This window comes from Melanerpes formicivorus, unplaced genomic scaffold (assembly GCF_026170545.1).
Source record: "Melanerpes formicivorus ecotype bairdi unplaced genomic scaffold, bMelFor1.0.p_v2 SCAF_24, whole genome shotgun sequence".
NCBI lineage: Eukaryota > Metazoa > Chordata > Aves > Piciformes > Picidae > Melanerpes > Melanerpes formicivorus.
This window is the reverse complement of record NW_027142376.1, coordinates 1482348-1496629: the sequence shown is the minus strand read 5'-3', so window position 1 is coordinate 1496629 and position 14282 is coordinate 1482348. Positions and strand designations below refer to the sequence as shown.

Sequence of the window (14282 nt, the reverse complement as noted above, 5' to 3'; positions counted from 1 at the left end):
CCCACTGTAGTGAGCAGGGACACCTCCAACTAGATCAGACTGCCCAGAGCCACATCAAGTCTGACCTCCTCTTATTTCCATTTAGTAAGGAGGTGTAGGGTGTTTTCAAAGGGTGAGTAATTGTGGAGGCAGCATAGAATATTGTCCAGAAGAGTAATATTCAGCTGGTAAATTAATTGTCCAGTTAATCTGCAAATCTGGTTTGATAATAGAGATAACTCAGAGCTTTGAGAGCTTTGATAGAGAAGTTTTCTGCTGACTGGATTTTTTTTTCCTTGTGAGAAGGATGGTGTTCCATGGCAGGGTTGTTGTCTAGTACAATTTGAACGTCGTGGTTTTCCTCTGGACAAGGAGGAGTCTCTGTGGTGCCTGGGGATGGGCTACATCCCAGCTCCTCTCTGTTCCCTGTGAACGTCCCCGCTGTGTGGCTCACAGAGATGTTGGTGGACTGTGGTGTGAGGAGCAAAACAGAATGACCTCTCTTGTGTCCCAGCTCTCATTACCCTGCTTTGGGGACCTTGCTTTCGGGGAGCTGTGTTTTCTGCACTTGTGATGATTACAGCAGTGGGTTTGAGCATACAACTGGGAACTGTTTTGTTGATATCAGTGCAGTGGAAGGCTTTAACACAGCCACGGTATGATGGAGATAGCATGCCTAATGCAAAGGGAACACCATGCTCTTTTTGTTCATGGTCTGTGAAAGTAGCCAGGTAGTTTGGTAACTGCCACAGGCACGACTGCTTCTGAGCATCTTTGAACATCTTGTCTACTGGAAGGCTTACCAGTTTAACTGCTATTTATGCTAATTGAAAGGAGAAATTAACCTCTTTACTCTCTCACTTTAACATTATAATTTCATTACTTGATCTGGTGAGCTCCTACTTTTAATTAATGAGATGAAAATAACAATGGCATGTCTGTATTTATAACTGGAGATTAACTGGACAATACCTGCTCCTGACCTGTGCACTGTGCCATGGAGCAAGAGCAGCAGGACAGAGTTCAATGGTCTCCTTTATTCCACAACAAGTTAATCTACAAGACTACAAAATGCAACTACATTTTGCATCCAAATGCCAGCTGGATAACATTCAAGTTAATTTATATTGCTGTCTTGCTTATGCTTAATGGCTTTCTGCTCATCTGCAGAGGCAGTGGTACTAAGCCAGCAAAGGTCTGCATCTGTTTTGAAACTGTCTCAGAGGTGATTCAGAAATACAAACCCAATCTTCAGAAGATTAAAATGTTAGGACTCTGCTTAAGTGACAAAGATGGCACCAGCAATATTATTTAGAATAACTCTCAGGCAAAAGAACTCCAGTTAGGGTCAGAGTGGCTTTTGTGCACACGAAGATAGCATGTTTAGTTTTGCAAGCTTTGTACTTGTTAAAGTTTGCATGTGTATACTTAATTATAAATATATAGCCATTTTCTTAATATTTTTTACCTGAAAAAGATGAGTGAAAAAGGGAGGGAGGTAGAAACTAGAATAACAAACATGTTCTTCCCTTGGTGTTTCTAGAGCAATTTCTCAAGCTGTGAAGCCTCTATAAGACTTTTTGCTATCAGCTCAGCTCTCTGAATTAAACTTTGGATATTCTTAAATCACCAACTCAAATGCTGCCTGATGAATGACACCACCTCTGGCACTGTTTAGAATTGGGTGTGACACTTGCATCTCTCTGGGCTGCCTTCTTCCCAGTTTGCAGCTCTGTGAGGGCAGTTTGAAAGTTAAATTGGAATCATAGAATCATAGAATGGGTTGGGTTGGGTTGGAAGGGACCTTAAAGATCATCTACTTTCAACAGCCCCGCTGTGAGTAGGATCACCTTCCTCTAGATCAGGTTGTGCAAGCCCTCATCCAGCCTGGCCTTGAACACCTCCAGGGAGTGGGCATCCACAACCTCCCTGGGCAACCTTTTCCAGTCACTCACCACCCTCACTGTAAATAATTTCTTCCTACTATTCAGCCTAAATCTATCCTACTCAAGCTTAAAGTCATTCCCTCTTGTCCCTCCCCAGCTTTCTTGTAGGTCCCCTCAGGTACTGGAAGGCAACTATAAAGATCTCCCTGGAACTTTCTTTTCTCCAGGCTGAACTAGAAATAGAAGCTGTGTGAAGCTGAAAGGAATGTTCCATACCCACCTGCTTCTTTCCAAATACATATTCAGTCTTAGTAACCCCTCTTCCTTGAAAACAATGCTAATACCCAGAATACTTGCATGAGGATATATTCTTTCCTCCTGCTGTTTTCTCTGTCTAGTACTTTTAGTTCCATTAAATAGATTCTTTTCAGTCATAGTTTCCCAATTTAGGAAGCCAGTTACCACGTACTTGTCAACCTGTGGTGAGATTTCCCACTGTGAGATCTGAAGATGGTCCTACAGGCTAGTACCTGAACTTACATTTCATCAACTACATGAATTAATAAAAATAAAACAAAACCAAAACCCTTCTCTTCATTCTAGCTCTCAATGTTCCATTCAAACTATAGCTAAAAATTTCCAAGGGAGAGGAAAATTAAGATTTGAATAATTAGTGAGAACTGCATGTTTTAGCTATTGTGATATCCTCAGCTTTTGCTGTCTTCTCAGTGAGCCAGTAAGTTAGCTGCTGAGCTGTTAAAAGTCCTGTTGTGAAAATTATAACGGGGAAAGTCAATCTGAACTTGCAGTTTTTCAGTCCCACAAGCTCATCCAGCTTGGTTTTGCTGCCAAAAGAAAACAACTGCTGCTCCCAGGTGCAACAACAGCACGGCTTGCTCAGCTGCACTGAAACCTCCAGTAATTCTCTTCAATTTGCAGAAGTTTATTTGGGGCATAGTTGCAAATGAAACCCCAGTATGGGCAACAAAGCCCCTTGTGAAGGTGCTGAGGGACCCTGGGGCCTGTTCCACTTCTTGTGGAGCGCTGTGCAGTGAAAGGGGCACACGTACATGTCTGTGCATATAGTGGGAGAAGCGTGTTGTGTTTCCACAGTGTGAGCAGAAATCTGCACCTGCTTGCCTGATGAAGAATGAGCTGTGGGAATGAAAAATATGGCAGCAAATGAACTGTGCTGGCACTGTGCTTCTCATCGGGGGAGTGCATGGCCCTGGTACCTCCTCAGGGAGGAGAGCTGAGAAGCCACCTGGAAATGAGAAGTGCTTGAGCTACTTGGAAATATAACCTCTTTGGTTTTCATTTCCCAAGTCACATTTGAAAGCTGTGTAGGCTTTATACTCCTAAAACTTGTGTTTCAAACAAACAAATCAGGATTTATTTTTCCTTGTGTAACTGGATGTAAGCAATTCAAGGCCATGTTTTTGAAGTCTCCACCACTTTTCACAGAATGGCAGGGGTTGGAAGGCATCTCTGATCAGCTCCCCTGATAAAGCAGGATCACCTGGAGTAAATCACACAGGAATGTGTCTAGTTTTGAATGCCTCCAGAGAGCAAGACTCCACAACCTTTCTGGGCAGCTTGGTCCAGTGCTAGACACCCTCAAAGTGAATTTTTTTCCCCTTATGTTTATGTGGTTCTTCCTGTGTTCCAGTTTGTGTCCATTGCCTCTTGTCCTGTTGCTGGATACCCAATAAGAGTCTGGCTCCATTCTCCTGCCACTTTCCCTTTAAGTATCGATCAGCATTAATGAGATCCCTCCTCAGTCTCCTCCAGGCTAAACAGGTTTTCCATCAGCCTGGGTCACTACACAGTTGTCCTTTGGATGTGCGAAACAGTAGATCACAGCACTGTAATCTGTGGCCAAGGTCTCAGCTCCCAACATTGTATAATCTTTTGCTAGAACTGCACTCATTTAGCTTATTTTGTTGGTGGTGTTAAAAGGGCAATGCAATTGGTATGTTAAGACAGTGGTGAAATACTGAAACAGGTTGCCCAGGGATGTGGTTGAGGCCCTATCCCTGAAGACATTTGAGATCAGACCTGATGTGGCCCTGAGCAGCCTGATCTAGTTGGAGGTGTCCCTGCTCACTGCAGGGGGCTTAATAAGATGACCTTTGAGGGTCCCTTCCAAGCCCATGCAATCTGTGAATGTAGCTGAAGGATGCTGATCAGGTATTCTATGGTCTGTCTGCTGTAACTCATGCTTGGGTTGGGGGTTCCAATTTTCTGGGCACAGGAACCAAACTCTTCCCTCTGGCCAAGGTGAAGACTGGAGGCAGGAAGCGTCCTGTCGTTGCAAGCAGCCTGGCACACACCACCCACAGTTCAACTGCTTGTCAGCCTTGTGCCTGTGAGCTCTGAGCTACAGCTGACATGTAGCTTCTCCTAGGCAGTTCTAATCTGACAGAATTCTCTCTCTTTTTTTCTTTTTCATTCCAGCTGAAACAAAGATCTGCTTCAAGTACTACCATGGTGTGAGCGGGGCACTACGAGCCACAACTCCAAGTGTCACAGTGAAAAACAATGCAGCTCCTGTAAGTTATGCCTACCTTTTACATTATTTTTCTATGTATATTCCTTGCTGTCACTGTGCTGTGCCTTGCTTTCCCTGCCTGCTTTGTGTACTTTTGTATGAAAACTGGACAGAGTGTGTGCTTGGGTGATGCTTCTAGAGTATTTGGGATCCTTGGGTAGGAGATAACAATAAATGTCCAGAAAAGGAATAAGATTTTCCTATTTTAAGGTGGTTTTTGCCAAACTGAGGTGTGAGTGTTTTCACAGCAGTGCCTCTGAGTGCCAGGAACAGCTACAATGTCACACAATCCCATCAGTGGTAAGAAGTGGGAATTCAGGACCCAGTCCATCACAGGACTGAACATCATTCCTGACAGACTGAGGATTCATTGAGAGCAATCTTGATTTGCTAGAGCTTTGCAAAGCTCTGTGGCTCAGTGGTTCTAAAGAGCTGTATGTCTTCCCTGGGTTTGGAAAAATTAATCACCGTGAGAGTGAAATAGTTTTTAGAAGCTTACAGAGAGACTTGCTGACCTCCAAAGCTTGTCTGGCCTTGCTGACAGTGTTTCACTGCCTGCCAGGTTCCTCTTGGCAGAGATCTGCATGATCTGAGGAGGAGTTTTAGTCTAGCCAGAATGAGAAAAAGGCTATCTCAGATGTTGCTTAGAACTGCCTTACCTGTGGGTGTATGTAGGTTTCAGTGGATGTGAAAAAAGCTTGAATGTTTAGACTTTGGGTGGGGTTTTTTTTGTTCTGTTGGGATTTTTTAAACTGTCTCAAGTTGCTGTTTCCTGAAGGGTTCAAAAGTCACCCATGCTGTGTTGGCTATGTCCGCACCATGGCCAGGAAGGATTAATTTTTTCACCCTTGACCCACGTAAAGGTTTTGGGAGGTTTCTCTTTGCCTTCTTTTGATGCACACAATAGCTGCAAACTGGATGCTGGGTAGGAACTTGATGGCATGTCTTTTAGGAATGACAGGCATTCATGTCTCAATGTGCCTTTCTGACATGCTCACTGGGAAGCCACTCATCAATTTTAGAGCCTGGGGAGTTTCCTTCAGCTGTCTTCAGAGGAACATTATGATGTGGCCTTAGATATCTTCATTGTGTGGGATGCAGGAAAGTTCTTTTTGACCTGTATTCAGCAGTGTCTTGTTGACCCAGGACTTGCTATTCATTTTATGATGAATTTAGGGCACAGTCTATGTCATCAACATAGTCCTAGTCTCACCTGAAAGGGGAGCCAACCAACCAAGACAGTTAATACCAGTAGGCTGAGAAATTTCAGCAATATATATATCAGCAATATAGTTTAAGAGAGGAATGTCTGAGGACCTGTGCAATATGTAATCTCTTCTTCAGATGAGCCTTTATATGTGTGTGTGTTTATATATCTATATATAAAAGGGGAAATAAAGCAACCATTTGCTTTCAGTTCAGCAGGACTTCTGTTTAAAAGTCCTCTTCAGGCAGTACTCGTGGTCTCTGTAGGGATCAGGTCTACTGTACTCGACTGAAATAAAATATGATTAAAATTGCTGTCAGGTAACAGAGTTCAGTTAGAGGGACAAACCAGTGTCCTTGGAAATAGCATTCCCTTCACACTTAACCTTCTAATTTTTCCTTCCTTTCTGGGTTATAGAATAGCCTGTGTGGGTTTTTTGTCAGTTTCCTATGCAGACTGGAGTAGCCAGCAGTTGTAGGTGCATCATCAGTTTTTCTGTTGTTTCCTCTTCCTTGTTTTGTTTTGTGACAATAAATATTTGGTGCAAACACTAAGAAATGAGGACAACAAAAGTGAAGGGATGGCAACAAAGGTTATGCACTATGAGCCTGGGTCGACCTTCCTGTATGAGGCTGAATAGAAGAAAAAAATGGGCTGATTCTTGCCTGTGAGAAGACTTGCAGTTGGGAGAACCTCCAAACTCCAGTCTCAGCTGAAAGCATCAGCTGGCTTTCTCCATCTGTCTCTCTGCAGTACCTGTCCATTTGCTACTGAAGTATCTGAACGTTTCACTGCACCCTGCACCATTGGCATCATTCACTGCTCTCACTGCACAGATGGGAAAGGGCAGCTCCAGCCTCTTCTTGGTTCTTGTGTGCCTTTGCACTGGCTGCTGTTGGGGCATGAGTAATGCCATGTAAAGGGCAGGTCCTATCCTTAGAAACAACACACACCGGCCCTCACTTTTTCACTGATGGTTAAATTCCTTTAAATTCCTCTCTTTTTCAGGGAGGGAGTGGTGGGGACAGGGACAGAGGGAGAAAGTAAATCTCCAAATAAACTGTAATGGTTTGGAATGATGATCAGAAACTTCTTGTCCAAAAGAAGCAGCAGATATTCTGGTTGGTACTTTGCTATTCTCTTCCATCAGCAGCCAGAGTAAATGCTTAGCTTTCTTTATCCACATTGCCACATCTCTTCCCCATCCCTTCTCCACAGAGGAGTGTACTGGGTGGGCAGCCACGTTGCTTTTATTCCACTGTCTTGAATCATAATCTGAGCATAATTGAGCAGTGAAGCAGTAGTGTATTCTACCTTCCCCACCCCACCCCCCATTCCTCTGTACGATCACTTAAGGGCTGTGACAATCCAGCACCATGCCTGTAGCTCATCTTAGATCCCTGAGACTTCTTACCCTAGTGAGACTTGACACAGAGGGCCCTCTATGACTGAATTGGATACGTCTAATTCCTAAGATGATTTCATTGCTCCAGTGATTTGGAGCACTGCCTCAGGGTCCCAGGCATGGCATTTCTCAAAGCACCAGCAAAAGCCATGGTCCTCCAACTGCTGTGGCTTGAGTGCAGAGGGGGGGAAAGCCATGGTCCTCTAACTGCTGTGGCTTGAGTGCAGAGGGGGGGAAAGCCATGGTCCTCTAACTGCTGTGGCTTGAGTGCAGAGGGGGGGAAAGCCATGGTCCTCTAACTGCTGTGGCTTGAATGCAGAGGGGGGGTTCTGCTCAAAGGAACCCTTCTTCAGATCTTGGGGCAGGTCTTGCACAGCCTTTCTGCTAGAGGATGGAGTCATGCAGTCTGTGCTTGGAAATTTACCCTCTTTTGCAGTCAGGAGTGTCAGCAGTGTTAGAAATAATAGCTTTGCAGGTGTGGGTAGAGGGACTGAAGGCTTTGGAAAAGCTAGTTGCCTTGAACCAAGGGGATTTTTTTCCAGAGGGTGAGAGGGAATGAGGCTTTGTGTGTTTGACACAAGCAAACCTTTTAGTTTGGCACAGCTTGGGAAAAAGATGCAGAGCAGGTGTCCTTCGAGAGACAGCATTTGAGGACAGGTGACCTTCTGGGGACTGTTTTTTCACTGCTAGCACAGACTCATCTGCAGCTGATACCAGAGCTACCCAAGCAGGTTCTGCCTGAGCCTCTGGGCATGTGGCACCTCGTGGAGCAGGGGCAGCAGCTGGGGGATTGGCTCAGTGCACGTCTGTTAATGGGACCTGCAAACAGCCATCACCAGCAGCGTCCTAACACCACAATTTGCAAACAAGAACAACTCCCCCTTCATTGTCTGTCCTGCTGTGCTTCACAGCAATTGAAAAGGGAAAAGAAGCTGGAAGAAGCCATGCTAGGGGCTGGAAGTGATTGCCGTTGTTATGTTGCTGAGACCATCTTTAACTGATAATTAAAAGAAATCCTGTTTCCAGTAGGGGAAAAAGTTGCTGTGTTAGTTGGGTGTCTTTGGTGCTTTAGGCTGAGTAGCATCTCACATTTCTTGTATGCTGAATGTTCTGCTCCATTTGAGTCTCTCTCCTTACGCTGTAACCCAGTTATTGGAGCTGCCTCGCCCACTGCTGAAGATGCCCTGCAGTTCATTTGTGGGTGAAAAGTCCTGTCACATTGTATCACCTGGTGGTCATCAACCTTGAATGTCTGGGAACGAAGTGCTCTGCACTTCAGCCAATTCATACAAGGCAGAAGCATAAATGTGAATTTGGGGCAGCAAATAGGCCTGGGGGTAATAGCAGTAAAATGCAGCACCTGCAGTTGGCAAGAAATGGAACATCCTGGCTGGCTTTTTTATCTGGGCTAGTGACATCTTGAAAGCAGTGTTGCATAAGCTTCCTAATCAGCTCTTCCCCTCCCATTTTGCTGTCCCATGGGTTTGTGTTGGGGACCTCTGTCTCCTCCTGGGGTTTAAAATAGCTTTGGTATCTTGGTACCATCTTTCCCTCCTTCTCATCTTCTCATTTCACTTCAGGAGAGGCTCTCTTTCCCTTGCTAAAACCAAAATCCCTGCTCCAGTGGTGCCATCCCTACCTTTGGCACAGTCTGTAGATATCAGAGGAATCAAAATTGGTGAGGGAGAGCTGAGCCTATGGTCAGAGTCCCCTACAGTGACATTCTGCCTACTGTCAGCTTGGAGTCACCAGCACAGCCCTCACAGTGCAGCCAGGCTGGAGCTGGACACCATCCAGGGAAGCAGCTGTTGGGGTCCATCTGTCCTTCAGCCACCAGCTAATGAGTCTACAGAAGAGGGCTGAGGGCAGATCTTCTCACTCTCTACAACTCCCTAAAAGGAGCTTGGAGTGAGGTGGGGGTTGGGTCTTCTCCCTAGTATCAGGTGATAGAATGAGAAGAAATGGCCTGAAATTGTGCCAGGGCAGGTTTATGTTGGAGATAACAAAGAATTTCTTTTGTGATAGAGTGGTCAGGCATTGGAACAGGCTGCCCAGGGAGGTGGTGGAGTCACCATCCTTGGAGGTGTTCAAGAAACATGTGGACATGGCACTTTGGAATATGGGTTAATGGTTATAGTGATCTTAGGTTGAAGGTTGGAGTCTATGAACTTAGAGGTCTCTTCTGACTGAAGTGATTCTGTGAAAAGCATCAGCATGGTATGGACGAGCACACAGTTTTCTCTGTAGAAATGAACATGTTTACAACATCTGGAACAGTCCTCTGTTACTCTTCATTTATTAATGATGTTCTCACCTCAAATTCGTCTTTACATCAGACATTGTAGAAAAACAATCTGAGTTACAGCAATTCTAGCAAAAGGAAAGTGTCTTCTTGCTGATGTGAAAATGATTTAACCTGCGTGCGGCTTTTTTGCAGTAAAGCAAAGCTGACATGAGAACAGCATACAGAAAAAGAAGAGCCTTTCCCCCTGAGAGTTTATAGCCTAAAAAGATAAATTGGATGCATCACAATTAAAAGACAGTAAGTGGAGAATCAATGTTTTAGCCTCAGGACAAATGTCTTCCCTAAATTGGGAGCATTCAGTGGCTGTGTATTAGATGCAAAGAACCACAGCTGATCGAACCTCTGGAGCTTTCATGCCACCGTCCCTGTCTCATAGATCACGATGGCACATATCAAATGCACTTAGCATCGTGGGGGAAGCGATGTAAATTGGAGCTAATTATGGAAAAGGACCTTCTCTGGGCTGTGCTTGTGTGGAAATGCTGCCTCAGCTGGGTTTCCCACAGCAGGAATTAGTGCTTGATAAGCTCCTGCCATTTGGTGGTGACAGATCACTCCTGAGGACTCCTCGCTGTAAATGTTTGCATTACGTGCTGTCACGTCAGAGCCTGGGCTGCCAGGGAGAGCTTGACAATGAAGCATCCTGTCCCATTTCCATCTATGTGCTGCAAACCAGGATCTTGAGTGCACATGCAGGCAGCTGTACCTCTTTCTTTCCAAAGGCTGGAATTAAACGTCACAGCTGTGTCTTTTTCACTTCATGCATTATTCTGTGACAGGTGAGTTTTAAAATTGTCTTGTGTTTCTGGGTCATTGTTATGTAATAAACCCAGCAGTCTGCTTTTGAGAGTGTAAGAACAATTATACCTAAGAAACGGAGGATAAAGAGGAAGCAGAAACTTCCAGTGTCTTCTGCACTGTTCAGCAATTGGGGTTAGAAAAATGTTTATGGCAAACACACCGTCCGACTGCTGCAATTAATCACAGCAGAGAATGCAAGCCAGCTACATCTTTAACAAGTGTAAGTGGTGTACCTCCAAGTGCTCAGCATCTCCAGGGAGGGAAGCAGCATTTTTGTGGAGGCTATGAGTTTGCTCAGGTGTGTGGGTATTTGTCAGGACTGAGCAAGAGAATCCCTTTTTCTCCTCTTGAGATGGGAAGTTGCCAGAGCTCCCCCACCATGCAGCTGCCTTTGAATGCAAGGTAAGAAGTAGCATCATAGCACGTCCTACATTCAACCTACCCCTGTATACACCGCCTGTTTTGATTGCCTGCAAAGGAGATGGAGTCACTTAGGAATGAAAAAGCCAAGGCAAAATGAGCAGGTGAAATGACTGGAAATACTCACTCAGCTGGAAGGAGGCATGGACTCCAGCAGTCAGATATAAATTTCTCTCTGCCAGAGTAAAGTCCTTTTCCCTTGTAAAAAGGCATCTAACAGAAAACATATGTGCTAAGAAATTCTTTCTGACAGAGACTGGATTCCATTGACTAGAGGTGAATAATTATGAAAAGAATAGCTGATCAGTAAACTGTGGGAGGAAGGTGATCTGTGTAGGCTTCTGATCTGTCAGAAGTATCTGCCCTGTCTGGTTTTTCACCTCACGTGGTATTTCTTTCACAGCAGCAGCAATGCTGTTCACATCCCAACTGCCCTATGTGCTTATGTGTTGCAACTGGGTTAGGTGAACACCATGAAGTGGTAGAACAGGAGAACATAAGTTTTTGCATTTAAAGAAGCTCTTACATTGGTGTCCCCATCATAAGAAGGACATAGAACTGTTGGAGCAAGTCAGAAGAAGAGAAGGGCTACAAGGGTGATCTGAAGGCTGGAGCACCTCTGCTATGAGCACAAGCTGAGGGAGCTGGGGTTGTTCAGCCTGGAGAAGAGAAGATGCTAGGGGGACCTTAGAACTGTCTGCCAATACCTGCGGGGATCCTACAGGAAGCCTGGAGAGGGACCTTTCCTAAGGGTATCTGGTGACAGGACTAGGGAGAATGATTTTAAGCTGAGGGTTTAGACTGGGTCTTAGGAAGAAGTTCATCAGTACAAGGGTGGTGAAACTCTGGAATAGGTTGCCCAGAGTAGTTGCGAATGCCCCCTCCCGGGAGGTGTTCAAGGCCAGACAAGATGAGGCCATAAAACATAGTATGTGGAAGTAAGAAGTTGTAATAGCTCACATTGAGCTCATCAGAGGAAAAAGAAGGAAGTGTACTAGTACGTCTTTGCAGGGAATTGGCAAAGATTTTCCTGTGTGCTTAGAAGCATGTTACAAAGTCCTCTGTGTACTCACTGTATGCTTGTTCGGAAATGTTCTAGAGAGGTGAAGTTAAAAAAGGAGAGCAAGGAAAGGATGAGGAGTAAAACTGAAAGGTTTTCATTAATAAAGCCTTAATTAATCTAAGACTGGGCTCTAGGGCAGTATGTTCTGAAGGGATACGCTAACCATGGTAGGGGCTACAGCTAGCACACACTCAGAGGCAATCACAGAATCACAGAATTTTAGGAGTTGGAAGGGACCTCCAGAGATCATCAGGTCAAATCCCCAAAGCAAGACCACCTAGGGCAGGCCACACAGGAAGATGTCCAGGTTGGCTTTGAAAGTCTCCAGAGAAGGAGACTCCACAACCTCTCTAGGCAGCGTGTAATCAACAGTAAAGAAGTTTCTCCTCATGCTGAGGTGGAACCTCCTGTGTGCTAATGTATCCATTATTCCTTGTCATGTTACCGGGTGCCACTGAAAAGAGCCTGGCCCCTTCCTCTTGGCACACACCCCTCAGATATTTATAGACGTTAATAAGATCCCCTCTCGGCCTTCTCTTCTCCAGACTAAACAGTCCCAGTTCTCTCATTCTTTCTTCAGAGAAGAAAGTCCCTTAATCATACTTGTAGCTCTCTGTTGGACTCTATCCAGCAGAATTCTTGAACTGGGGAGCCCCAAACTGGAAGGGTTTCCTGGCTACAAAATACAAGGGCTTATTACAGTTGTTAGAGTTGAGCAATGTCATTAATTCCTTTTCTCAATTCTGTTTGGTTTCATTATAAAGCCAGGGAAGTGCTTTGGATGTGGCACTTGAAGCCATGGTTTAGTTAGTCATGAGGTGTTGGGTGATAGGTTGGCTTTGATGATCTCTGAGGTCTTTTCCAACCTTATTGATTCTATGATTTACAGCCTGATTGGGCAACACTTAGTTATGTTCAAGCATACTCATGCGTGAGCAGCCTCCTCAGAGCTGCACAGTCGAGCCCTTAGTTTAGTGTAATTGCATTTTTGGTTATGCTTTCTATGTCCCAGTTAGCACTGATTCAAAGAATGTGGAGGTTAATGACGCATGCAAATTATTTCTTATTGCCACCTCAGTAGCCTGGGTGCCATTTTCAGTGTCCAGATACCTAATAGCTATTGTATTTGCACCCAATTACCTGGTCAGGTAGTGAGCACTCCATTTGTACGAATTACTGGAGCTGGGGGGTGTAACCAGAGTGTAACTACTCTCTGACTGCAGTGCCACTATAGTCACTGTGTTATAAAAGGGAGGGAAAGGTTATTGTTTATTTCCTCTACTCACATTTTAAATTGGGATGGTTAGCAAGAGATTTTCTTCCAATATCAAGAAAACTTATTTGCACTGAAGGGTTCTTCCAAATGCTATTCAATAATGCTGGCTCTTACAGTCCTGCTTCAGTCAAGGTGCAGAGTACATGCTGCAGCCACCCTGCCATTACTGGAAATGTTTAAGGATGTTCTTCCAAGCTGGCATAGTCTTTCAAAACAATATAGAACTAGCAAGCAGAGTCACTTCAGGCAGCATGTTCATTATGACTTATTATCGACTTTTTCAGCTCAGTGTGGTTCAGACTCCTACCACCACACGTTCATAGCTTTACACCACTTAGGAGAGGCAAGTACTCAGAATTTATTATCTAACAAACACAAATTGAGCAGAGGAGGTACAAACAATTTTCTTTGTGAACATCAGCATTGATTTCCTGAGCAGCAGCCCGTAACTCTCAACATGCTGTTATGTTCTTTTTGTTTGTTCCAAGCCAGGAGGAATTTCTCTGCTTTCCAGCACACAGCCGTTTGCACATTTAAATGTCATTTAATGTTGCAGTCTTGGTAATTTCTTCATCCATCTGTATGAAGACAGAGGTGTCATCTATTTGATCATCATGGACATTAGGAAGAAGTTCTTTACAGTAAGAGTGGTGGAACACTGGAACAGATTGCCCAGAGAGGTGGTGGAGGCCCCATCCCTGGAGACGTTCAAGGTCAGGCTTGATGGGGCTCTGAGCAACCTGGTCTACTTGGAGATGTTCCTGCTTATAGCAGGAATGGATGGGCTAGATTACCTTTAGAGGTTACTTCCAGCTCAGTGAATTCTATGACACTATGATCATAATGCAAGTTTAAATGCAAGCACCTAAGATTAAGTTTGGTGCCAAAATCAGAAAGGATTGGAAAAGACTTGTAACGAAAGAACTGGGCCTAAAGTCCCCTTCTGTGCTTTTTCTGCACTAAATGACCTGCATATTTCACAGACATATTCAAGGACTCTACATCTAGGAGAGAAGGGAAAAGAGACCGCAGTGTGGTGAGAGTGTGGATACAGGGCAGGGGGGTCACCACTTCTCTTGAATGTGGTGCTAAATTATTACTCAGAGTAGGTTGTGCAGTCAGAGGAACAGCTGAGAACAGAACAAGAAGTAGGATAATGCCATCACTTCCACAAGACCCATTAAAACATCATCAACTTCTTGCCCTCTTGTGGGCTCTAATGAAGCAGTGCTAATTGTGGAGTTGCTAAGCCATCCCTAGGTATCACTGGTCATAGCCTACTCTTCACTTTACAGAGCAGTTGCACCAATTTGGGCTTGGCCCTGTTGCCCTGGTTCTTCTTCTTGTTGTTTCAAAGAAAGCACTTGAGTCAAATTGAACTTCACTGGG

The 14282-nt window shown here is 44.6% G+C and overlaps 1 protein-coding gene across 7 annotated transcripts in view; it reads left to right on the top strand.

Moving 5' to 3' along the window:
• The window catches only part of HECW1 (HECT, C2 and WW domain containing E3 ubiquitin protein ligase 1), a 314683-nt gene that overhangs the window by 164476 nt on the left and 135925 nt on the right, over positions 1-14282 (top strand). For all 7 annotated transcript variants that reach the window (XM_068152576.1, XM_068152575.1, XM_068152572.1 and 4 more), the window contains one exon: positions 4323-4417. In XM_068152576.1, the coding sequence (XP_068008677.1) occupies positions 4323-4417 (95 nt within the window). The remainder of the gene's footprint in view (positions 1-4322; positions 4418-14282) is intronic.